Source organism: Lonchura striata, chromosome 1 (genome assembly GCF_050655825.1).
Source record: "Lonchura striata isolate lonStrDom1 chromosome 1, ASM5065582v1, whole genome shotgun sequence".
Lineage (NCBI taxonomy): Eukaryota > Metazoa > Chordata > Aves > Passeriformes > Estrildidae > Lonchura > Lonchura striata.
The window spans coordinates 10,848,850-10,875,437 of NC_140703.1; the positions used below are offsets into that span (position 1 = coordinate 10,848,850).

At 37.2% G+C, this 26,588-nt stretch overlaps 1 protein-coding gene across 14 annotated transcripts in view; it reads left to right on the forward strand.

The window, feature by feature from the left end:
* Window positions 1–26,588, forward strand: part of ROBO2 (roundabout guidance receptor 2) — a 1,020,426-nt gene that overhangs the window by 624,656 nt on the left and 369,182 nt on the right. For all 14 annotated transcript variants that reach the window (XM_085589808.1, XM_085589815.1, XM_085589834.1 and 11 more), the window contains one exon: window positions 2,891–3,217. In XM_085589808.1, coding sequence (XP_085445934.1) covers window positions 2,891–3,217 — 327 coding nt within the window. The remainder of the gene's footprint in view (window positions 1–2,890; window positions 3,218–26,588) is intronic.

Here is a 26,588-nt window from a genome sequence, read left to right on the forward strand (position 1 = left end):
GAAGGGAACCTAAAGGAAAGCTGGAGAGAGATGTTTTACAAGAGCCTGGAGTGAAAGGACAAAGAGGTATGATTTAAACTGACAGTAGCTTTAGATTAGATATTAGGAATAAATTCTTGACTGTGAGGGTGGTGAGGCACTGGAACCCTCCTGTGGAATAGCTCCAACAATTCTAATATTGTAGAAATTTTGGTTTTGCCCACCAGTATGTAAAAGCTCATGTGAAGTAATTTCAGTCTATCATAGTAAAGACTTAAGGGCTCCTAAACTCAGGGGTTGCTCATATGCTCTATGCATGCACCAAATAGAAATCCTGGAGGGAGGAATAGAAAAGGAAGCTGTATGGGTAGCCCAGTATACACCACAGCTGCCTGCTTAAGGTCATGGTTGCATCTTGCTCTGCAGTAAAAGTATCCTCTGCCCAGACAGCTCATGGGGTTATTAGAATTTGTGTTCTTTCTAAATGAGACTGTACTTGTAAGAGAATTGTAGCGGGGACCATAGTGAAAGAATCAAAACTAGACTCGAACACAACTTGCGTCTGTCTCTTTCTGATATGCAGACAGGGTCTAGAGACAGGCAGTGGAGCCAAATTTCTGGTTTCCTGTGTTATTTCTAAATCAGCATAACCTTTGGGAATGTGTGTTGGTGCTCAGTTTACTTTGGTAGGAGGGAGTTCAGTGTGCTCTGTAAACGATCTTGTGTGTGCTTTGTTTCTCCCCTCCTCTAAGTGCACGATGAGGGGAATTCCTTGTAGCCCTGGATAGCTGAAGGTGTCCCCAGCCATCACAGGAATGTGTGGTCTGATGCCCCCTTGAAACACCTCCTGAACTTTTCTCCTCGCACAATGGCATGATCCTGGCCATTCACATCTCAACCCTCTCTTGAGCACAAATTGCTTAACTAGGATAGAGTGAGTAAAAACCAGTTTTGTGATAAACATCAGTACTGAAGAAGAAGAATCAATTGTGACCTCAGGAGGGGTTTTTATTTGGCTTGTATAAGGTTAAACATTTTATGGGAGGAAGTTTTTTACACAGGTTTAAACATGGCCTGTAAGTCTGTGTGGGATATACTTCTAGGAGTTCTGAACGCTAGCAACAAATCTTTGTGTACAAGCAAACTAATATTTGGGATTTGTGTTTTGCGTTTCTTGCTACTAATTTTGTTACCCTGTATTTATCAAAATTCAGTTGTATCTATTCTGTCTAAAGTCCCTCTCATGTTGAAGAAACACCTCAACTTTCCTTTTCTTCCCAATACTGTTAATAGAAATTTCTCAACACAACTGGTGTGGTTTTGTTTGCTTTTTGAGAATAAGCAATGAATTAAGTTGGTAGAGTTGTGTCTGGAGTATTATAAATATAAATGTTTCTAATCAAAGTATGAAGCTGGCTTTTTAATTCCATGTGCTGTCATTTACTTTAATGGTGATTTCAGTATTTTTCGATGTTGTGTATGGGGTCATGGACTAGGGTTATTTTTTAGCTGGAGATTCTCCTATTAGATTTTTTTGTCAGTAGAAATGAGAATAAAATATATCATTTTCTTCCAAATGTCCTGTAAGTTCATCTGTGCTTAGCTATAGATTATGGGGTTTTTTCATGTACAGGCATTGCAGATTATGGATTTCTCTGCTGTTCTGGTAATAGCATCTGGAAGCCACTGAAAGAGCCAATTTGTGCAACAGCAATGTAACACTTAACTGCAGTGGCAAGCCTTAGTTTAATGACCTGAATGTTAGTAAAACAGAAGTCCAAAGGTGGATTCACTCTGTTGAATGGATCCTTATGACTTTCCTCATAACTTTTGCAGTAAATGAGGCATTGAAAATATTTTAAAGTGTGTAGAGGCTAGACTATAATTAAGACATTTGCTTTTCTACCACTCAGCAAAACTGCTGATCAGAAAATTGAGACAAATGTTTCACTAACCTGCAGAGGTTGGTTTACCTTGTATTTAAGAAGTGCAGACCAATTGAAGCACTGTGGCAACTCCACTCAAAGGCTTGTCAGGATCCATGCTAGAAAAGATTATTTTTGAGGCACAAACTGCCGTGACTGTTGCAGAAATATTTTTCCAGGCTCATGTAGTCTAATCAGATATGCAGGAGTGGAGACTGTCTGTACCATTTAATGTGGAAGGAAGTGTTCAAGGTAAAGTTGCACTGGGCTCTAAGCAACCTAGTTTTAGTGGAAGGTGTCCTTGCTCATGGTAGGGGATTGGAACCAGATGAGCTTAAAAGTTCCTTCCAACCCAGGCAATTCTATGATTCTTTGCCTATATTGTATTTATGCGTATGTGCATGTATGTAGACATGCAATCCTGAAACTGAAAATTTCTAAAGTGAGCTGACATTTGAGATTTCCCTTTTAGCTTTCTTTTTTCTTGTTCTCTTTCCATACTGGAACTGTTTGTAGAAAAGCGATACAAAGTGTACACGTTAAATTGCAAAGAACTGTTAAGTAATGGGGTGGCAGGATACCATGGTTTTGGATGTTCTATTGAATCTGGCAGATGAAAGGATGAGAAAGCAGCAGCTATGAGGGGAGCACAGTGATCAGGAAGTAAATGTAAATAGATTATCAGAAAAATAATTGTCATACATGATGTGTAATTGTCATACATGATCCTCTAAGCACAGTCTGCATCTGGTATGAGTTTGATAACATTATAGAGGGTTATCTCTGTTAGTCCATCTCAGGTTTTTATATAGGGGAGTGTCTGATACAGTCTCTGATATCAGACAAAGCAATCTCAGATGTTGTATAGGTTTTCTTTTTCTATTTTTTTGAGTTTTTGTAACATTAAAGGAGTAACTTGCGAGAGCCCTTCATGATGCCCAAAGCACAAATAAATTGTTCTCTCTTCCCTTTGTTCTTTTCCTTAGGATCCCGTCTCCGCCAAGAGGACTTTCCACCGCGGATTGTTGAGCATCCTTCAGATGTGATAGTGTCTAAAGGCGAGCCAACTACTCTGAACTGCAAAGCAGAGGGCAGGCCGACCCCCACCATCGAGTGGTACAAGGACGGCGAGCGGGTGGAAACGGACAAGGATGACCCGCGCTCCCACCGGATGCTGCTGCCCAGCGGATCTTTATTTTTCTTACGCATCGTGCACGGGCGCAGGAGTAAACCCGACGAGGGAAGCTATGTTTGCGTAGCAAGGAACTACCTTGGAGAAGCTGTGAGTCGCAATGCATCTCTGGAAGTGGCATGTGAGTAGTTTTATTTGTTTTGTATTCTGTAAAACTTCATGGTGGCTTTTACGCTGTCACCCAGCACTTGCACACAGCCAGCATCCTGGGAGATAACAAATGCACTTTGTTATAACAGCATTTTGTCATTAGCTGTTGCTCTTAGTCAAGGCATTTTAACATGTCTTTATTCATAGCAGTGACTGTACGGAGTAAGTGATTTATACTGGAATGAGTTTCTAGCCAGAGTATAATCATGATTGGCACAAATATGGACAAAGGATAATCTTCCTCTGAAGAATAATCTAATTTTTAAATGATGGCTAGAGTTGATTATACTGGAACTAATGTGGAAAAATACCTATCATTTAATCTAAGGTATACTGTCTGTTTCTCTTTATCTCATAATCTGTTACCTCAACAGAAGCAGACAGCATCTTGGTGACTCATGTTCTGTACTGCTAGAAACCTCAATATATACTCCTCAATCATAAATTTGACCCAGGCCTCATTCATTATGTGAATGGCAAGTGAAATTGTTGGCCATTTCTCATATCATCCAGGGCAGTCTTGGTCTTTATTGATTCTCTTTGTCTTAACAGAGAAGTCAACAGGGCTCTTTCAGAGCCCACCTGGCATGAGTAGTCTGCTTCCAGTAGAGTTAGCAGATACATTCATTATATTCACAGCAAACAGGCTCATCAGACATAAAATATAATCAGTTGCACATGGGGTTTTTTTGCTGCTTAGTTATGGGTCAAATCAACACTGATTTTTTTATTCAGAATGTGCATCTTTGCCTATTATTGTATTTTAATAGATTTATGAGGGCTCCCTTCTTGCTGGGCTAGAGTTTTTCATCCGCAGCTCTTCATCTGAAAGTGGTTTCCCTAAAATGTGTTTGAAGTAGGGCTTTAGAACAAATTTTTACTGCTTAGTTGATAAAGAATGGATTTAAGTCCACAGGAGATGGTATGTTTAAAGGGAGGAAGCACAGAAGAGAAATCTTTGTTTCTAATGCAATCTTCAGACTTTCATAGCTAATATGGTTGATCTTGAGGCTTCTGTTTTCTCAGAAATTGCAGAAAATGCCATTTATAAAATATTTAAATGGCAGTATAAGCCAAGTAGAACAGACATTTTTGCTACATTTCACCTATTGTAAACTAGATTCAAAACTATGTCAAACAAAAAATGAAAACAGTTTTGGCACACTATGAAAGCAGAAGTAAATGTGCCAGTAATGCATTACAGAAAGTTTTTCAGTTTTGGTTGGTATCTGGGAGTTGAGGAGAAACCAGTTTAAAGAAGGCTGAAATCGGGGTGAGTATTATTAGATAAATTTACTGGATTATTTGTGTCTTTATACATGTGTTTTAATTGTTGAGAAATCCTAAAAGAGAGACCTAAACACTTGAAATCTTTATTGTAATCCTACTGAGATTCAGAATCTCCTGTTGAAGTTCAAAAGATTGTGCCAGTTGTACCTTGAGTCATAAAATTGAAGCGACCGATTATTTTGAAATTTAAATGTGTTGTATATCTTGTCAGTTTTCACTGATCCTTACTTCACTGCCTATTGTGAGACTCTTGTTACACCATCTCCAGTCTTTGGAATTTAACTGCTGGTAGCAGGTGAGGCATGAATCATATAAGAAATAGCAGAAAACTTTAAAAATAATAAAGCTATTCTCCTTCATCAGGTATTTTACAACAGGAGCAAAGTGAATGTGAAACTGGTATCTGAAACCATGGCCAAAGGTTTTGTAATAACATTGTGCTTTTGCTGTTTCCATAGCTTTGAAATTCAGCTTCCTGAACCCCCCAGTTAAAGGGTTTAGTTGTCTAAAGCAGGCTCTCCCATTTCATTTCAACAGTGCTTTATCGTTCATTGAACAGTACCATGTTTGTGATTACAGAAAGGTCTTTATCAAAGAAAAAAAATGTAAATAATACATACAGGGCTTGTTTACCTAATTTTAGAGATTATGCTGTGATTTTTAAAAGCACATGGCAGTGCTTGGTGTTTATCAAAGGCATCCTTTGGAAGATGAAAGCAAAACTACAGTTTTTGCTTGGGTTTGAGATAATTTTTGGTCATAAGTAAAATTTTCAAGTGACTTTCAGGGGAAAGTTGGAGTCTCTTGTTTGTTTAGTGTCAGCATTTCTGAGCTGAAGAAGATGGGCAGGTCTGTAGCAGCCTGTTTGCATGCTTGGGAAATGAGTTCCTGGTGACAGGCTGTCAACAGTGAGTTCCCATTCTCCTGTCCTCAACTCCTGCTGGAAAGCTGTTGAGTCGCCTGGATGCTGCAGTCCTGTCCATGGGGCTGCACATGATCTGGTCTGACTCGTGCTCGCTGTCACGGTGTTGAAAACTCTTCTTTCCACACCAAGCCAAGCTGTTTTAATCACCAGAAACAGGACTCTTGTCCTTTGCTGTCAACAGGGTTCTGGATTATTATCTGACTGTAGGTGGCCTCAGATAGTGCCATGAGGGGCAAACTGATGGTTTTTACAGGTTTAAAATGCTTAAAAGTGCTGTTTTAGAGTAAGATATGGTAGTTGTTTTACTTTGCTTATGGAATTGGCAGTGGCTAATACTGTGCCCTTGCAACTTTTGAATGGTTTATGAAGAAATATCTGTTTGGTTTATATATATGTTATAGATATGTTAGATGTGTTTGTGCTTATGCATTAATATGATGAACAGTGTTAATTATGATTAATTTTCTTTTATTTTTTTTCTTTACTTCCTCCATGTCACAAAAGCAGTGGGATTGAAAGTCTTCTGATTTATCCATATTTATGTGTAAAGATAGAAGTTAAATTCAGCTGGGACACAGAGTGGTTCAAACCATCTTTAACACAGTTATTTTGCCCTTTTGGGTTTTTTTTTTGGAGTGAGTGTCTTCAAGTTGCTGAAATTCCTAAGCTCTTTTTTTTGAGTAACTGTATACACCTTTCCCAAACATGAATTTAGCTACTAGCCCCTATACAGGGGTAAACCTTATCTATACATAAGTTATTCTAAATCCATGCCTCTTCAGAGAACATGCATACAGTCCAGGGCAGGTATTTTTGTACTGATGTATAGCCTCAGAAAAAATTGTCCATGACAGTAAAACAGTGAAGAACTGTGATTTATAAAGTTAAAAAACAATCATTGATATATTAAAATTGCTTTTAGAATACTTTTGCTTTTAATTTAGAATATCTTCATTCCTGTAGACATTTAAGAAGAAATAGTTGGTATTTTATAGAAAGAGTTATTATCTGAAGGCACAGTTTAGGGTTGATATGACTTATTCTATTTATTGTTTTAATGCATTAATTCATGGTGTGCTTCATGCAGATTAAATCTTCTGTATGAACTTCCTCAGAAGGAAAAAATAATCCTAACGATACCAGTCAAAAAAGTCTTCCAAATTATACGTGGCAAAATTCTCATGTAGTGTTTCTGTTTTATGGTTAAATCATTAAAAACAGATGTTCTAGCCTAAAACCTCTGTGAAGAGTTGTATTTAAAAGAGTAAAACAGCTTTCTTTTGGTTTTGTCCATTAGAATTTTTTAATTGGAATTGAACAATTATTAGATTTACGTTGATGTTCAGATTTTCATGGGAGAATTTAGAAGGTGAAGTAAGCTTGAAACAGCTTCATCTTTCACCAAACTGCTTTCGTATTCGGACGCCAGAAGTCTTAAAAATAAAAGCACATTTTTTTTAACAATGCACCACCAGTTGAGGCGATCGAAGCTGCGTGGTGGAGTTTTCCAGTGGGAATATCAGGAAACACATTTGCAGCAGTGAGTGTAGCTAGGATTTCATCTGGGAGAACTGGGGCGCCACATGCGAGCGGGGAAGGAGCGCCGGGGTCCCCACGCTGGCCAGGGCTGCCTCTGATCCAGCCGGAGTCAGCGGCAGCCCCCAGGGAGAGCAGCTGTAGCTCCAGGTGTTAAATATGTGACAGCAGCTTGATCTATCGACCACTGGTACAGGGGGCTTTGGCCTAAATGAAAATTCATGAAAAATTGATGAAGTCCCCAGATTATTTTTTTCCCTTTTCTTTTTGCAGTGCTGTGCCAATGCAGCGAGGAGAGATTAAATGAGGTGTTGAACGCTTTAGTGGCGAGGAGGTTGTGGTTCAAAGGTCAGGGGGGAGGGAAATAAGGCCCATTTTCTACCTTACTTTCCTTTAAAAGCAAACATGAAGCTTTTCAGATTAGTTGGGATTTGCTGCAATTTTAATATAATAATAATAAAGCTCAGGGATATTCACAAATAGGATTCTTTTCTGCATGGGTTAGGAGCATGTGGGTTGGTGCAGAAAATAGTGGAAGCCTGAGTCATAATTCAATTGGAGAACCAGAAATAGATTGAATTTTGTAATGGCAGTATAAATTTGGGCTTCCATCTTTCTGAGTCTCCGCTTGAACTGAAGTCATTTGGAGAAAGAAGAGGTCTTGCATTATTTATATGTCATAGATTGCTAGGATAGCAGGCTTTGGAACACTCTCTAAACATAATGATCCTGTTTGTGTTAGAGTCAACACTGAATTATGTTTTTATCTGTAACAAGAAAGGTTATAGAAGTACACTGAGTTTAGTGGGAAGTCATAGGTGTTCTGCAAAGCAAGCCTAAGCTGCATCTTAAACATGGGAGACAGTAATTTTACAAATAAACCAGATATATTGAAATGTTCAGTGAATAAAGGCTAAGAGATAGATGCTATGCAATCACCTTTGCATCATAATGCTAATGGCTATTTGCTGGAGCATGTGCAAAAGGCTGCAATATGTTCATAATAATGGAGTTAATCATTTCCTATGAGATATTCAGAGTGAAAGAGCACAGTGTATGTGACTGTAAAATGGGTGGATAGCTTTTCCCATCTAGTTTCTGTTTTATGTATGATACTAAAATGTTATTTATTTTGTTACTGGTAATTTTAAAGTCTGATTTGCTCTGAGGTTGCTTTCATATGTGGAGAGCATATCCTGTTACTTATCTCTCTCACCCTCATCCTTTTAAACCAAGTATGAAAGGCTTTCTGTCTGAGTTGGCACTCTTCTGCTCTCATCATGACAGAATAATTATTGTAGAAATTGGAATGCTGGAGACTGTGGTCTGGTCTATGAGCAATATCAGAACACTGAAAAGCATAATGTTTTTTCTTATCATGCTTTTTCTCTAAGAAGAAATTTAACAAATCATGGCTACTGTCACAACATGCTTAAGAAAAATTAAATTCCCCTTGAAGAAGAGAACAACTAAAATTGTATCTGATTACATAATCTGGGAACAGGTAGATTTCATAAAATGGTGGGAATACCTTAAACCTTCTCTGTACTTTTGAAGCTTGCAATAAGCAATTTCTGTGGACTTTTCCATAGGTTAGGATGGAGCCAGTGGGAACACCATTGTTTGAAAACATGACATAAAATTGCTTTTCTGTATAGGGCATTAATTCTCAGTCACTTGTAGAAATTAAAGAGGTTACTAAATATAAATGAGTGAAGACACATCAGATAAACCAAAACCTAACTTATTGCAAAATTTTCTTTGAACAAAAAAAAAAAAAAATAGTTCTGCTTATTTATTTTATTAATATTGGTTTTAGTTGAGTGTTTTTATTTCTTCTGAATTCACCTAAGACAAGAAAGCTACATATTTGAGAGGGTGTGATTTTTGATCCAATAGCCAGGTTAAACTAGAATTTTTATGAGAGAGGTGCTCTTCATCAGGATAACCTAGATTCTGTTGCTAACAAATTTCTCACAAGCTGCTTAACTTTGTGCTACGGCATTGATGCCTTCTACGTGGGCAGAAGTTGTGCTTCCCACCATCATCCATTAGGATTTAGATAAGTCATCACATTGCTATATCTTCATTTCTTACCCTTTGAACTCCACCCATATTTAAAGGCTAAAAGAGCTAAGGAATTCTTACATTTTAGTTAAATCCAAAGGTATTTAAAATTCTGTCACTCATAATATCGAGCTGTACAATGCCCGCAGGTTTCTCCAGGCCTTCTTTTTGTTCTCCTTTTTCTAATTTTTTTCAAACTGTGGTCTTATAATAATTTTTTTTTTTTTTTTGGGTACACATTTGTAGCACAGTGAACACTAAAGAAAGACAGATACAGATGCTCATACAGAACAAGCAGGCTTAGGTGCCAGAAGAGTTTTTGTTGTGAGCATGTAAACTCAGTTGATTATGTGTGCCTAGTGAAAAATTTCCTTATCAGGAAATATCAGTTTACACTATGTGAATTAATACTTGAGAATAGTTTGTTTCTGCAATGTGCTCTCATGCACTGTGTGTTCACACAATCCATATCAACCCCACCATCCCTGCAGTAGAAATAGTTCTCACAGCCAGAAAGGATTAAAGATGCTTTTTGTAGGATATCTTATTTATCTCTTGGGTTCTGCCCAGGACCTACCCTTTTTCCCCATCTAAAAGAGAACTTTGTGTTATGTTTTTAGGAGGTATTCGCAGTTGATCTGATTCTGCGTTTAATAATTTCTTGACCATTCCTCACTTGATTTTTTTATCGGCTTCTTTCTTCCCCTTAACTTTGATTTGATTTTTTAAAATCAAAAGTGTTTACATCACTCTGAATGCTGTACCTGAGAAAATGTTGACAGCAAAGGAACAACTGAGGACTTCACAGAAACCTTAAAAGAAATCAGCACCTGATTGATGTGTTAGTGGGTGCATCATCACGTGCTGATTTTTTTTTTTTTTTTGGTTGACATTTCTCTGGTTTTTTTAGTTCATATGGGAAATGAAGGAGAACAAGATTACATTGATTTTTTACAATTCTTCTCTTTGCTCGGGAGCCAATAACAATATTTGGATGTTAATTGAAATATTAGCTATTGGCATATGCTTCATTCATGATATTTTATTCTGTAGTGTCAGGCTTAAGAAAGTACTCATTTGAAGCAATGCTCAGACTATGCCTTTGCAAATGTTTCATGATCTTAATTCTAACAAGGTTCAGTACTGTGGTAATTGGCAGTAATTATCAGGATGAGATTGGTGGATGTTTTATGTATACGCATCTTTGTCTCTATTTATACACATTAATATAGATTTTTATTCTGATAGCCTATTTTTTGAAGAGACCCTTATCCTCATTTTTTCCCCCCCTTTTGTGTTTGTTCACACATGAAATTCCCTTACTCTTAGAGAACTAAAATTTAAACATGGCTTTGGTGCTGCTTCAGAAGTTCCCACAGATTTTATACTTCATATAAGTTTCTAATAAGTGGAATTTATGTGGGAAATAAAGTGGTGGTTTTGTTCCACATTCCTTGCTTGAATTTTTCAAGTGGCAGTGATGTGAATGTGTACTGATAGTCGGGAAATGGCTTCATTGTGATAGAGAAGGGAGGCATACACTGTCACTTTCTGCTGTCTCATAGATCTGTTTGCCACTGTAGAAAGGGATGTAGAGTTGTAAAGAACTGGAAGTCCTGGATCGCTGAGTTCCTATATTCTGCACAGCTGTACTTGGTAATTCCATTCAGAAACATTTCAAGCTGCAGGCTGAAAAGCAGTTTGATTGCCTTCCCCTTCATCCTCAAGCTTGCTCCTTTCCATTTCTCTTAAAAGCCTGTCTTGGAACTTATGTATTCTAATGGTGAGAAAAATAATTTTCATGCTTCCAGTGTAAACATAAACATGCTTGATTTATGCTAGTTCTTGTGATTTGGGAGCACCTCTCCTATGAGGAAAGGCTGAGAAAATTAGAATTGTTCAGGCTGGGGAAGAGAAGGCTCTGGGGAGATCTTAAAGCAGCATTTCTGTGCTTAAAAGGGACTTATAAGCAAGATGGGGATGGTTTTAAATGACAAGAGAGTCTGTTAAGAGTAGATATAAGGAAGAAGTTTTTTGCTGTGGAGGTGGTAAAGCCCTGAAACAGGTCAGGTTCAGATTCAAGGTCAGGTTGGATGGAGCTCTGAGCAACATGATCAAGTTGCAGGGGGGTTGGACTAGACGACATTTAAAAGGTTCATTTCTTCTCAAACTGTTCTATGTTTCTATGATCTGATTTTTCTGTAGTTGTTTTCTCTCCTTTGTATTTACAGACCACCATGGTGTCCCACTCATCTCCACTATTGCTAAGTTAAACAAGAAAAGCTCATGAGTTTACTTGATATTATTTGTTTGATCCTAGTAGTCATTCATCATCTGTTCTAGTCTGCGTATATTTTGTGAGACATGAGTGGGTAGATTGCATATAATTCTTCAAAACTTGCATGCTGTGCATGATGAACTATTGTTGATAACTATCTTCACTGTTTCCCGATTGATCAGTCCTGTGATCATGTTTAACTTTTTATAAGCCTTTGGTAACTCATAGTGATCAGACACAGATCTTTCTCTTCTGCTGTAATTTGTAACAGATGAGCTCTACTGTGCCAAAAACCTCCCTGTGATGGTTTTGGTAGAATATGGCCTTGCACTTGCTGTTATTCCACTTCAATTAGTGTCTCCTGTACTAATTTTCAGTGTCATCCCATTCTTCCCTTCTAATGATCCTCCTGCTGGGTTCAGTGACTAATCTTGTATGCCAAAATAGATGTTGGCCTTGGTGTTCAAAATTGGCAGTTCCTTAAACCACCTGCACCTTGCTGGAGGACTTCTCTTCTATTAATTGGACTCAAACCTGCCTGTTGCTCCCTTCATATGCAAAATCATTTGATGAAATAAATGAGAAGGAAACAAGTTTCTGTCAGCCTATGAAGTGATTACCAACCCAGCAAGGTTGAGAAAATATAAACATTGCTTGTGGGAAGGAAGTAGTTTCTTTCTGTTGTAATCTCAAAACAAACCATACATGAGAACCTGTGGAAAGATATCCCCAGATTAAAGGGGATAAATTGAGAAACAGTCTTGCAAAAGATATTGTACTAGCTAAGCTTGGAAATATTTTTCAGGTCATAATGTATACAAAAATTCCCCATCTGCTGACTGTTATAATCTCATAAAGCTGACAGACAGTAGGACGATCATTTTGTATTTTAACAGTGATGAATGCCGAATGGAACTTTGGGTGTGTTTAGAATGTAAGAAGTCCTGTGTTTTCTCCAGAGCAGCACTGTTGAGACAGTCATATATCATGTCTTTTATTTCACATGGGAAGCTGTGGCATAATGAGCCACTGGGTCTCATGAGTTGGTCCATCTAGTGCAATGGTGCATCTTGGATAGTGAAAAACCACTGATTTAGAGAATACATGAGGTGTTTAAGCTCATGTGTTTGTAGCTTAAGCACTTTAAATGGCTCATTCACTTCATGGATTCTGGACAAGTGCAATTGTTTTTCTTGGCTGGAATCCAAAAAAGGCACAGGTAGTAGAAAACCTGGAGTAGTTGAAAGCACTGTCACTCTAACCACTGAGATGTGTGTTACCTGTCTTATAAGATTGTCTTTATGAAAAAGATTCTTGCATAGATTTAACATCCTTTATTTTTGTGCCCCTTGCTGTTCTCTTGAAGTATGTAGTATGAAATTTAGAATGTTTTAAAATTAAGTTGATAACAAAGCCCATAAGAAAGCACAATCTGGGTGTAAATTTGTGGTTATTGAAGCAAGCTGGAAAGTTAAAACTTTATAATGTTTGTCAGAATAGTTTTTCTTTTTAGCAAACCATCTTGGTTACTAAAGAGTAAATGGCAAAAAAAAATTAACTTGACTTTGTTTTCAGAAAGTATTTGCTTTTGTGTTCTACTTACATTGTTTTTAACTCTGTCTTCTCATTTTCATATATTTCTTTTATGTTTCAAACTTAGAATCAGCAACTAGAAGTCACATTTTTCTCAAGTAGTCTAAATCTTGTTGTTCATTCAGATTGTTGGAGGAGTACTTAAGTAGCCTGCAGTCTGGAGGCTCAGCTGGGAAAAGTGATTGAAAGCACTGAAGATTTTTACCTCAGAGCTCCAGGTCCCTCCCTTAGCATATATACAATTCTTATTGTACTGTAGAAGCAACTTAATTACCTGCTTCAGCCCTGTAAATTCCTCTCCTACAGATGCCTGTCTGGAAGTCAGTGGTGGCAATACTGAACATCAGTCATGTTTTCTTTCAGACTCAGAGTCATCTGTTTGAAGCCATGTATCATGTTGATTGCCCAACCACAGATAGAAGCCAAATATTTTGATTGGTAGCATGATATCTTAAAAATATGAGGGTAGTATGATATTTTAAAAATATGACAGATAGTCTTCATTTTATTTGCCTTCTTCTGCCTACTATAAAAAAGACAGGTGACTTTCTTCATGCTTTTATTAAGATTGTGTTCCCATTTGAACAGTATCTGATCCTGAATGTATCAGTTACCAAATTTTGGACTTCTTAATAGATCTTTATATGTGTTATATAAACTTTGATTGTATCAGTCTTACTGAAAATTGTGGAAATATGACTCCTTGCTCCCACCCTCCCCCTTGGGAGCACTTATTAGAAATAAACTTCTCAGAAAATGGACCATAAGGAAAGAAGTTGCAGCAATCCTAACAAAAAGGTTTCCTTTGTCTTTAAGACATTGATATCTTATAGAAATGCTTCAAAAAGCAAACCAACCATCTGAAAAAAAAATCAAACCCCTAATCACTACCATTGCCTTCCCACCAAGAAAAGAAAGAAAGGCATAAAAACATAAAAATGGATCTGAAAATTATTGTAGAACTACTTCTTTCCCTGCCAGTGACATTAGTCTAAGTGATGTCTACACCAAAGCCTATGCTTTTACATTTTTTGGAGAGACTGGGACAGAGCCCTGTTATAGTTTTTCTTTTTTATCTGGGTTTTCTTCTCAAATAGCTTGGTCAGATTATAAGGACTTGTTTAATCTTCCTTGAATATAAGCTTGTTTTTGACTGTTCTTTATGTAATTTGCCTGCTAATTTTCATATTCATCAAAATATTTTGACTGGCTATCATAAATACACTGGGTGCATATGTGCTTATGTGTCACTTTTCTCATTATACACCTGCATTCTAAACAAATGAGAACTTGGTTAGATCAAATTTATGCTTTTAATTGCAGTTCTGCTCATGTGCTTAAAGATGGCTAATAATACTAATTCCCATCTTGCTTGGAAATAATTTCACTTTTCAGAATGATTTATTGTGAGGTGGATGTAGAAAGCACAAGTTCAGAGCTATAAGAAGGGAACAGTTTTGTATCAGTGTGTGAAGTTCCTGCCAGTGACAAATGGAACAGGTGAACAAACAGGATATAGTGTGCAAAATAGTTATGAACAACATAACTATTTGCTAAAGTTATGGGAATAAAAACTCTCAAAATTGTACTGAATATTGTCAGTATTGTTTAGGACCTCAGCAGTATACAGCTATTTAACTATCATATGTTATAAATATTTAATTTTATATATATAAATATGAGTATGTATATATGCATGAAATATGTATTTCCATGAAACACATATATATTCTAAACACAAAGCTTTTAAAAATTAAGATTTCTCATGGATGCACATTAAAACTCCTGTGTGATGGACAGAGTGGGAGTTTGTGTCATGTGTGCTGTCTGTGCTTCAAAGAGGCTTCTCTGTCAGGCACACGGTGTCACAGAATGCAAGTGGGATGAAATGTATTGCCCTCCACTGTCACTGTGTACTAGAGCCAGTCTGCAACATCATGTGCTCTTTTTGCTCTTTTCCTTTAGTTACAGCAGAAATATTAAACTGGCATATTTATTTTCTGGCTTTTTAGTTTTTTAGTGTTCTTTCTTTTGCCTGCATGCAGCTGCTTGATACCTGCCAGCTATTTTTAAATAAACTTTTTTCCTTTTTTCTTTTTACAACCAAGTAGACTAAAACCAGCTCAAGGCACTGTGTGAGTAAGGATTTATACTTGCTTCCATGTGTAGCATCAACTGCAGGGAATATGTGTATGCTTGTGCCAGCTGTTTTCCACATCTATCCCAAGCTCCTTGGTCGAGGTGACCTCTGAAGTGCCTGCTACAGTGAGTGATGGAGTTATTGAGATTCAGAGACAACCCTGACCCTGACCCCCTCGTGGCCTTGGTTTCACTCATCCATCTTCCAAGCCCCACAGGCTGTGATGTGCTGTGTGGAGACAGGATTAAACAAGTGTGAATAAACAAGTTCAAAGCTTTCTGTCATGGCTGCCAACACAGAACATCAGGAGAATGAGACATTAATAACCCGGTGCTGGGCAGGCATGTTGTTTTGCCATAGGAACACCTGGGGAAAGTACCACTTTCTGTGCAATCAGGTTTTTGCGTGCCAAGAAAAGTTTGCTTAAGACTTCTGTGAAGGGTGCGAGATTTGTCCTGCTATTCTTCTTAGTCATGAAGCTGGCAACAGTCAGACCAGAAAGGTGCTGAAAAGGCTTCTATGGAAGCAGCATTCTTTGCTTGTATTGTGTTTTTTTGGGCTATGATTCATCAGAAGTGATTGGAAGGTTGGGTTTTTTTGTAGTTTTAACCTAATCTGTTTACAAGAAAAGAGTCTGGAACGTGTTGCTGGAATTATTTTCTTAAGGATAATCTTACAAGATCTCTTTTGTATTTTGTTGTAAACAAAAAATTTATTCTATAGTACTGTTTAAGGTTGAATCTATCTGTGGGTAAGTTGCTAAGATTGCTTGTTGGTACAGTGGTTTAGGTAGTGTCTGTCTTCCCTTTGTCAAGACACTCATTTCACCCTGTGGCACTTTCTGATCAGTTGACTAGTCAGTGATTAAATATATTTATTTAGTTCAATGGGTCAGAGATGTTGAGGTGGTTAGAAAATTACTGATGGATTATCAGTTTCATCGCCTCTGACATCCAGCCTTACCATAGTTCATCATCTGAGAATTCATAACACATTTGCCTGAGCAGTAACGTGCTCGACTACCTGTGTGATCATGGGTCTAGGAGCTGGCAGTGCTGTGCTCAGGATTGATAGGAGAGATGTCACAGGAATTAGAAGGGCATCATCTCTTTTCGTGATAAACACACTTACTAAAAAAAAACTATGAAGAGTGTTCTCGGGCCAGTGGCAAACATAGGAAATTCCAAAGCTGTAATGCACTGATTTTTGTCTTTCTTGGAGCATTTTAAGAAATTAAAGTGTTTTTTAGAAGGAAAGAAGCTCTGGCTTTAGCACTTCTGGACACTTATAAGACAGAAAATGTGCAGTGATTTTTGAAGTCTGAAACTGGCAAATTCATATCAAAGCAGGTATCTTTGTAGAAACCTATTAATATCATCCCTGTTACACAGTAAATCTCATTATTGTTTCTGACAGCCTATCTAAGATTAGGAGAAATTTTATGGAGCCTAGTCCTGGGGCAAGCCCAGTTGGAGGTGCCACACTATTGTACTTCCAGGTTACAAAACATTTTTTTTGGATCAGTGAGTTGTTGGTGCTCCCATGTTAATATTTTTATTTTCAAAAATCTGTGTGTGCCTACAAGGAAAAAAATCTTGATGTCAGAAAGTGAGGTATGAAATTGAGTCCTTCCTTGCTTGATTTAAAGCAGGTGAAAATATGCAAGTGGTTTCAATCTTATGGTAAGAAGTTTCTTCATAAATAATAGAACTAGCACCAGCTTCTTAGCCCAAATATCGAGTACATATCATATACTATAAAGGAAGTGTAAATGGACAGGATTTGCTTAGAAAACAAGTCAAATAAACCCTGGATCCTAAAGATTAGGAGACTTTTGAAAACTAATGGGGAAAACATGCCCAAAGAAAAAGTATCAAACATACTTTGTTTTATCGCTGGGGTTTTTTGTTCTGGTTTTTCTCTTCCATGGCACTTGTAATATGATGTTCATTCTTATGTTGAGAATGAGGTAGATTTATCTAATACTCTTGGGCTGTTGACATCAAAGATGAGAATAATGCTGGTTGCAGTAGTGAAATGAAATCTAACACAGCAAAGATGTTTCAAGTTATTTGTTGACATTCTTCAAGGTATAAAGTGGTCCAGACAACAGAGCCAGAATGGGGGTTGACTGTATGTATTGAGCAAATATGACTTTTAATCTATAATCTATTGGACATCATGAGATGTGATGAGAGAGTTTGGAGGGAAACCTCACTTTTATTAATTGAAGCCTAATAAAGCTTTTATGTTGGGGTTATACCAGCTTGTAACAAATATCTTGATGGAAGTAAATTGTTTATGTTTTGCACTTGGAGTGGATATAATGTTTAAGGTTCAGGGAGTTGTAATCTCTAATTCTTACAGTTTTTAATCTATGAGTTTTATGTCTGGAATGCTTAAGACCCTGTCTCTTTTCCTTTTTTACTTTCTAGGTTTTTTGAGTACTTAATTCCTATCATTCTTTTGAATCATAAGCAACTTTAAAATCCATTTAATATAGCAGCTCCATAGAGACATCTTTTAATTCCATGTAGTTTACAAGTATGACATTTGAAACCTTTAATGTTATGTTCAGCCAAGGGGAAAAGATGCTTTGAGAGGAGGTAAATTGATTGATTTTTATATTTTTTTCCAGAGGATTAAACTACAGTTTTATTACTAGTACTGAAATTGAAATCGGGCCCAAACCTTACATTCAGTGCTTATATCAGTTAACCAATGAATGGATCTTGTGCCAACATCTAAAGACTTTACATGAGTTTAAAAATATGATCACAATGAAAATAAATCTGAATTTAAACTTTTTATAAACAAACTGTAAATTTTTTTTTTAAATTTTATTCAATTTGCCGTGGAAAAGTACTTACTAGTATACATTTTTTTTCTCTTTTTATCTAATATTTTTCCCAGGTTTGATTAGGATGGAAGAGAAAGTGCAATGGTTTCAATTCTTCCCACCGCTACAGATTTTAGGTGTTACCACCCTTATTTTCCAAACTATTGGGCAATACTCTTTATCCCAGAAGAGTTTGTGAGCTGGGTGTGCTGCTGGTGTGACATGCCCCAGTAATGCTGGCTCAGGAGGTACCTGTGGGGCACTGTGCTCCTGTTGATACAAGAGTTGTGTTTGCCCACCGGGTCGGAGCAGTGTTCATCCGCAGGCACGGCTTTACACGAGCTGTTCTTCTGGCCCTGAGAGGCTTCACGTGCTATGGCTCCTTGTTTTCTTAATGCAAAAGTACCTTGGCTTTTACTGCCTGCTGGATTTTTCTTTTGGTAAGGTTTTGAATAAACTGAGAGGGGAAAAAATTATAAGAAGGCATTAATCTAGAGGGGATTATCCCAAAGTGTTGGAAGAATATATGCAGTACTTGAAATGACTTTAACCCAAATTTGACATTTGACTTGCTTAAGAGTTGATAATATCCTTTTGAGATCTCTGGCTTATAATCAGCCTCATTAATTCTTGTGACTTCTCTTGTTTCTTTTTATTGACACATAAGATGTGTTATTTTAGAAAATGAATTCCAGTTCTTTGTCACAATTCCCTGTTATAAACGAAGTAAGGTTAAACTACTACATATGCTCAGAATATGACAATAGTTCTGCTCTTTCACTGGGGGAAGCATGCAGGAATTATCAAGTTAGACCCTAGAATTTGCATCAATTGTTGTGATGTCAAAGCTGCCATATTAATATTCTTAGATTTCCATTTCAGTGGTTAAGGATAATACAGATCAATCTAATGAGGTTTTAGGTACACTAAGTACTTCTTGCTTTTACAGCAGTATGGTCTTGAGTTAAAAATAAGCTTTTTAAAATATGTAGTCATAACTGATAGAAACTCCTAGCTTTAAATAAAAAGGGAATTTAAACAGGAAGGGAAATTAGGTATGTAAGTTTTGTCTGATTTTCCTAAAACTGAACACACTCATTGCACTGAGAAATAGTTTTTAAATCTTTTCGTATTTGTACAGTTTGTTTTGAGAAAATTTTTAGGTAGCCTTAGGTGGGCTTAAGAATGAAAGCTGTTTTCCAAAAGAGATCAGTCTGTGACAGTTATTTATTGGGGTGGATGATGCTCATTGCTTTAGTATCTAGGTGCATTAATGTATTTTCCTAACTAAATACTGGAAAGAAAATTCTGAAAGATTTCTAAAAGCAGATGCAGTGCTTACATTGTTAGATTTAGAGCTAAAAAAATAAAGACACCTCAAATTTATGCTGAGAGTGTGAAAGCTTTATGGTCTAACTCATGTTTTTGTTCAGTATATTGTGTTTTATTAACATTGCAAACCTTAAAGTAGATGCAAAAGAAATTCTTGTGATCACTTATCCTGACAGCACAATGGTCTGGTGAAATAATGTCACAAACCATGTCTGACAGGTTTAAAGTTGAACACAGGTGGCCTGTATTTCCTTTTTCCTAACTTTGCACCATGTTACAGGCTCGGAGGCTGGGAAGAGGCTGCATTACTGCCTGTGTTCTATGTAGGCACAGACAAAAGTGTCCAAATGTGGACACTTTGATGGTGGCCAGGCAGGAGCCACAGGGACTTTTGAGTGTAATTACACTCAAAAGGAACCAGGAATGGAGAATCAAGCCATGTCTCCTTAAAAGTAAACTGTGAGAAGTTTAATGAAAAAACTGGCCTAATCTAGCTATTTTATCTAGTTTTTAAGCAATTTAATCCCTCTGTTTCCTTCAGAATCCCTGTGGAGGTGCCTTTGAACAGAAGAGCAGATTTACTACAAGAAATTGTCATTTTTAGACAATACATGGACATCTATTATATTATTTTAAGTCTTTCTTTAGAGATTTAAGAGTGTTCCAGTGTAGAAGATAGTTACCTTGCTGCTAGGTGTTTTTATTAGTGGGTAAGATTTTTTTTTTTTGATCCCCTTAACATTTTTAAAGATTCCTTCCAAAACTTCAAAACACAAAAAGAAAGGTGTGTAAGGATAAACCAAAAATTATTTGGGCTCCTTATGGCACATATGTTTGAAAACTAATGCAGTGTGATTTCTACCAATTGACAGCTCCTTCCATAGCATCTAAGAAATGAGCTAGTTCAAGATTCCAGGCCTATCATGAAAAAGTTTTGATTTGAGTGAAAGGGCAGTTAAAGGTTAGAGATGTGTGGAAGCAGAAAGGAGGGTGATTTGTCCTGATTTTCTGTTTCTGGCTCTTCGTGGCTTTTGGTTGCCTTGCATGCTTGAGAGGCACTCATGATTCCTGTCATGCCAGATCTACATTGCTCATAGAAATATCAAGTCTTGACTCATTTTCTGGGGTGCTTGAGAATGTCTTAGGCTGCAGGCCTTCATTTGAATACTCTAAGTTAGCAGAAAAAAGGCAGAGCAGATTCACTTCCTATGTTACTGTTTTATGTAGGGATGTTCTTAATTTGGGTGTGGCAGGGGCAGCTTCGTAATAAACTTGTTCCTCTATGTAATCATTTACTTAGCAAGGTTTCTTTCTCTTTGTGCAAAATTTTTTGTGTTTGCAAGAAAGAAATAAAATCAAAACTGATGACTTTCTAGCAAGTGGGCTACTTAATTGATTTTTTTCTGTAACATCTAAGTATGATCTGAAGTGCCTTGTTAGACGTGATGCCTCTGTACATGCACTTTTCACCTACATCTCAGCAATGAATGACCTGTTATTTGTGTCTGTGCTCACAGTTTCACCCAGGCAGCCAGTAACAGGTGATAAATTATCCTTAGATCTTGCCAGAGAATCCGATGTATGTTAACAACCCTGCAGAACTCTGCAAACTCCCATTTAATAATGAACAAAACACAAAGGAATGTATGGCTCTTTCTGAGTCTTCATCTTATGAAGGTTCTCTTTTCCACTGAAACTCCTGGTCTTTTTCAGTCCTCGGATGGGAAACTGCCTTTAGCTTCAGTTACCCTAATACAGTTTCATGCTTGAATTTTAAAGTTAGAAGTTAATCCCTTAAAACAAAAATGCAATTAAGCTGCACCATGATTTTTTGAGGTGTATGTGTGGCTATGTATTTAACATAAATGCATTTATTTGTATAACAGTGTTCTCAAAATGCTCAACTATAGTAATCTTTGTCAACTGCTTAGATTATCTTTTCTTCTTAACCATAATGCATACTGTTTGGAATTGTAGTTCAGCAAAGAAAATAAGAGTACTTATACTACAGTGAAAGAAATACTTATTTTTTTTTAGGAAACAAATGCCTTTTGCCTTTTTGGCCCCTACTTTAAGATACTGATGAATCAAACCACATTGGTCAGGATCACTGAGTATCACTTGATCTTCATCCCCTGTGTAGAGATATGATCCTTGGCATGGATTTCAATAGCTCTAAACAAAACCAAAAAAAGACATACAATCCTTTGAAAACTTACCCAATGGCAAATTACTCTTATGAAGCCTTACCAAATCCATAAAACTGGCAGTGTGACCCCTGTGTGTCATGAAGAAACTTGGTCACATTCTTCCACGTGGTTCAACCTCAGCACAGCAAACAAAGTGTTCCTTTTAAAAATTGGCTGTGGTCTCTGGAGAAGGGAAATCCTGGAGACCACCGTGAAGTTGAAGCAAGGCTTCCTATTGTGTATTCAGCTTCCAGCCATTGTACACATTTGACCCCCAAATGACAAAATAAATGAAAGCTGCTCTTCAAAGTAATGCAATCAGTTCAAAAATATTGTGCTAATAAAGTTATAAATTCTAATGGAAAGATTTATGGCAATCCATTTAGTTGTTACTAGGTTATTTGTGGCAGACAGATGCAGAGTAACCTGATTAGAGTCAGAATTGTGATGACTTGTAGCTGCAGAAGGGAAAAAAAGCTTTAAACCATTGTCATGGCCCATTCTCTGAGATGCATTTGGAAGCTGATTTGAAAGAAAATATATGACCCTTAAATGTAGTTTTGCAGCTGCCTCAAATAAGTTGGCCTAAAGAAAGTGTCAAAATGACTGGCAGGTCTTTCTTTACCTAAGTTTTAATTTGTAATTCGATTTTGCAGATGAATTTAGGAGAAATTAAATTGAAACACTCTTTTCAATATAATTTTTCTTCCCATTCATTCTAAATTTAATATCTCATGTTGGGAAAAACGTCTTAATTCAGTTAATAACAGAAATGCTGTTAAGGAGCTCATTCTTTTGGATTTGATGAGCAAGCTTTGTGAAAATATGCTTCCTATATGAACATACCCTTGAAAAATGTAAAAGCAGGGCCTTTATGTATAGCTGTGTAATTTTAGTTGACGGGGAACTTAGATTTACTGGAGTCAAATAATAGTTTCATAGAAGCTACAAAGAGAAGGATCCTAGTTGCTGGTCTAGTATACATTCCTAAATTTAGTATCTTAAAAATGGACATGGTTTTCTTACTTTCCTTTATATATATATTCTTATATTTACACCTTTCAAATTATTCTACAAGTGAGAATCAGTTAAGTTTTGTATTCAATTTATTTGATCTATTTATCATAAACAGGGTTAATTGGTGATAAGAATACAGTTTTGTATAATCAGTAATAAAAGGTATCAAATTTTTGAAGAATACCTTAATAATGTTCATTTCAAATCAGTTCTTGCTGCTGACTTCAGTCACTTGAAGAATTTGGCACAATAAAGCAGTAAGGTGATCCAAGTTTAGGTTTATTGGTGAGTTCTGGTCTTGGCCATTCTGATTAATACGGAACTTTTTCTGTAATATGTCAATTTGTTATATTTGAAGTTATAATCAAAATAGATTTAGTTGTTAAAGGCTGTCAAAGGGAAGTACATTGACAGAACTGGTTTTGTATTGAGAGTTAAATGATTCTTATGGCTCCAACCTTACAGAAAAAGTACACTTATTCCATACAAAATGGTATTGTTGCTGGCATTCATTCAACAAACTTTTTCTGTCATAAAATAGGAGAAAACCCTCATTTACTGTAACATCTAAAACCAGAGAGTGAACTGTAAAAATGATCAGTGAGTGGATTATTAAATTTTGTGTTTATGTAGAGCAGGAAGTTCTTTGACAAACTGCAACAGTGTTTAATTTTCCATTATTATTAACTATTAAGTGTACTGAAATAGTAGGAAATGCTGAAGAGGAAGAATTGCAAAGGTGTTTGTATTTTGGTACATTTTTGTAAATTTGTATATGTACATATGTGGTACATGTGTCTGTTATATTCCAGATAATTATTATTGCCATATCAACACTGTCTAATCTTTTTTTCCCAAGGTAAGAGTAGTTTCTGTTGTCTATCATGTTACTGAGCTGTGATCACTTCATCTGAAGAGCCAACTTTGGTTCTGCCTTCAGGATGGTTTCTTGTGAGTGCTGTGATGGGGAAATCAAAGGAAGGAAACAAGAAACTTTTCCCCTTTCTAAACATGAGCATTTTATGAGCCAGGATTCTTTGATACCTCTTGCCAAATCCTTCCTAAGGAAGGATTTTGGAGCAGGTTGAAGTACTTAGAACCAGAAATTTCCCCTTCACTTTCAAAATCCATTCAAGACATCACTTTTTACAGGGTTGAACTACCAGACTCTGAGCTCCTTTAGCAGTTACATACCCTGAAGATTTAATCAGCATTACTTGCGCTCAATCCCTGGTGAACAAGCTATTCCCAGCAATTTTAACTTTGTTCTAATGGTGGTCATTTGAAGTTCAGGGGCCTGGAATGGTTGAATAATTCCCCAAGTGATGGATTAGCATGCAGGCAGCAGTTGAGGTGGTCAAAGATGCATGATAAATATAATTCATCACATGGATATTACTGCTGTTTCTGGGGTTCCTAGGGGACAAATGTAAGGACATTTTGGGAACTGGCAGAACTTTTGTTTTTAATCTCTGAATCCTTATTCAGTAATATTTCTTTAATCGTAAGTAGCAAAATCATAGTGATTAAAGCTACCAGTACAGCTTTGTGGGAGATATTAGTACTGGTTTTCTACTGTCTGGGAATACTAATGTTAGGCACAAGCTGTTTTTTTGTGGTATGGGAGCAAAAGAAGACCCAGAGCTTGTCATCTCTTTTCAATTAACTTTTATTCCACTGGAATATGATCACTGCACAAAACTTAAAACTCCAAACAGACTGTTTTAAGAAGTGCAGTAATAAAATTTTATACTTCCCAAAGCTTTCCCCTTTGGAATTTGGCTGTTGAAAGAGTTTCAAGATTAGTGAAGCAGATCATTAGCTGATGTGCATGGACTCTGTATCGTTTCTTCCCTAGAATTTTGCTGTAGGAATGTACTGTGGATGGCCTGGCCTAATGTGGGCAATAAAAGCTATGGTGCACCTTCACTCCATCTGTAGCAGTTACGGTGATCCTGGAGATTGCTGGCACAGAACTTCCATTAATTCCAGTGATTCTCACTTTGAAAAGTCTAAAGAAGTATAATTTCCATGCATGTGCCATGATTTAGGAGTAGTACTCCCCAGTTCAGTGCCTCAAAAGAGATTCTCCCAAACAAGACGTTGCTCTTTTGCTTCCCCCACCCCTTCCTGCTCTGGGGATGGAGTTGAGAATTGGAGACACAGAGATAAAAATGAAGGGGTAAGATAAGAACAATTTACTGGAAACAGCAATGAGATAAGAGAACAAACAGTAGCAGCAAAAAATTAGTACTAATGAAAGATTTACATGCAAAATACTCACCAAGCCCAATGGTGAAAAACAAGGGCAGAAAAACTTACTTCTGGGAAGTGAGAGAGTCCCTTTGCCCAGCCCCCTGGCACTGAGGTAAGATGGTATTAAACAACATTTAGGAGTGGCCATGGCCACTCAGCCCAGCACACAGCAGCCCAGAATTCCTGGCCTCAAGCAATCCAATGGGCTCAGCCTCCTGGTAGCTGGGGCTACAGGTGGGCACCATTGCACCTGACTGCTGTAGAGTAAATGAGCTCCGTCCTGTCCAGAACTAGGACAGCATATTTTTCTCCAGCTTAAACACACAAAAAGCCCTAGTCCCAGGTTTCCTATTAGGGCTTATTAGATCTTCCTCTAATACTTAAAAGCCAGCAGTACAATCCAAACACAGAATAGCCATCTGCATTTTTAATGGAAAAGATAAATTCTTTTTTCCCAATTCTCATTTTAAATGTTTATTTTCCAGCTCTATTTGTCTTTACGTTGTCTCCTTATCTCTTAGGTAGCATTTGCAAAGACTTAAGTTTGATTCACCAATTATACAATCTGGAAAAAAAAATCCTCAATGAAGAAGAATTTGTTGTAAACTAGATTTTGAGAATGTTTTAATTTGCAATTGCAAATTGGTCAAAGCAATTCCTTATCAATCTGTCAAGTGGCTGAAGCAGTACTGAATTGAAGTGGATTGTTCTGGGAAGTGTCAAGTGTTTGTCTCAGGTACCATTGCTGTGCTCTTTCAGTCAAGAGTCAGAAATGCTGTGATGGGCATATTTTGTTCACACCACTGTCTGTCAACACTTCAGGAACCTTTTCAGTCCCCTTTTTCCTGCTCCTCTCTGTGATCAGAGCATGACTTGCTTACTAAGATTCTCATAAGATAATAATTTAATAGCAACTCTGAGCTAGAAGACAAAAGGAAAGAGAGTTCAAGAGCTCATTTGCTAATTTCTCTCCCAGCATAATCCAATCAGTACTGCTCTCCAGCTAAGACTTATAACCCTTAATAAGTCATTCTATTCGATTAAGAGGAATTGATTTTCTTCTCCTGTGTATCACAGTGATTATGATGAGTGTGGTATCTGCTGCTCCCTTCCCTGTCTTCCCTTCTAGTCTCCATTTGCAGGGTTGGCAGGTAAACGAGCCAGGGAGATGATGCAGCCTCCTTACCTGGAGCTGGTGTCAGCACTGTGACAGCTGTGGAATTGAGGTGTCCCACAGATCAGAGCAGAAGCCAGTTGTGAGGGTCTCACACAGCAGTTCCATACTTTTGACAACTCTACTGACAGCCTCAAAAGCAGGACTTGATGGGACAATCACTTGCAATTGTGACTAGAAGAGCAACTTTCAATTGGTGGTGGTGTGGTGGTAGCAAATTAACCATACTTTAGAGGTTAACTAACACTAAAGCAGATGGGAACGGGTGGAAAGGCAGTTCTTACATTTCAAAAGTAAAGCAATATTGGGTTTTCTTCAATCAGAGAATACTAGTGGAAATGTTTTAATGATGTTACCTATTTGTTTGGTTTCCGCAATTTATCTGCAGTAGTAAACTTAGTTGACTTGAATTAATTTAATTTTTGGGGAGGGAAAATAGGAGTAGAGAGGGGAATTAGCCAAGTTTCAGTGCTGTTCAAGACAGTCTTGGGAATGGTCACATAAAGACACACAAATGTTTGCTTATATATGTTTCATTTATCATGAGTACAGTCAAACAGCAAAACAAGACATTGTAACTATCTGGGAAGTTTTCCCCACCATGGGAGTAGCAGCCTATGCCTGGACAGCTTTCCTTCTGGATTCCTACAGGCTGTAGACAACATAGGTGTGGGTGAACTTTGGAAAGAAATGAGCCAGTCACATG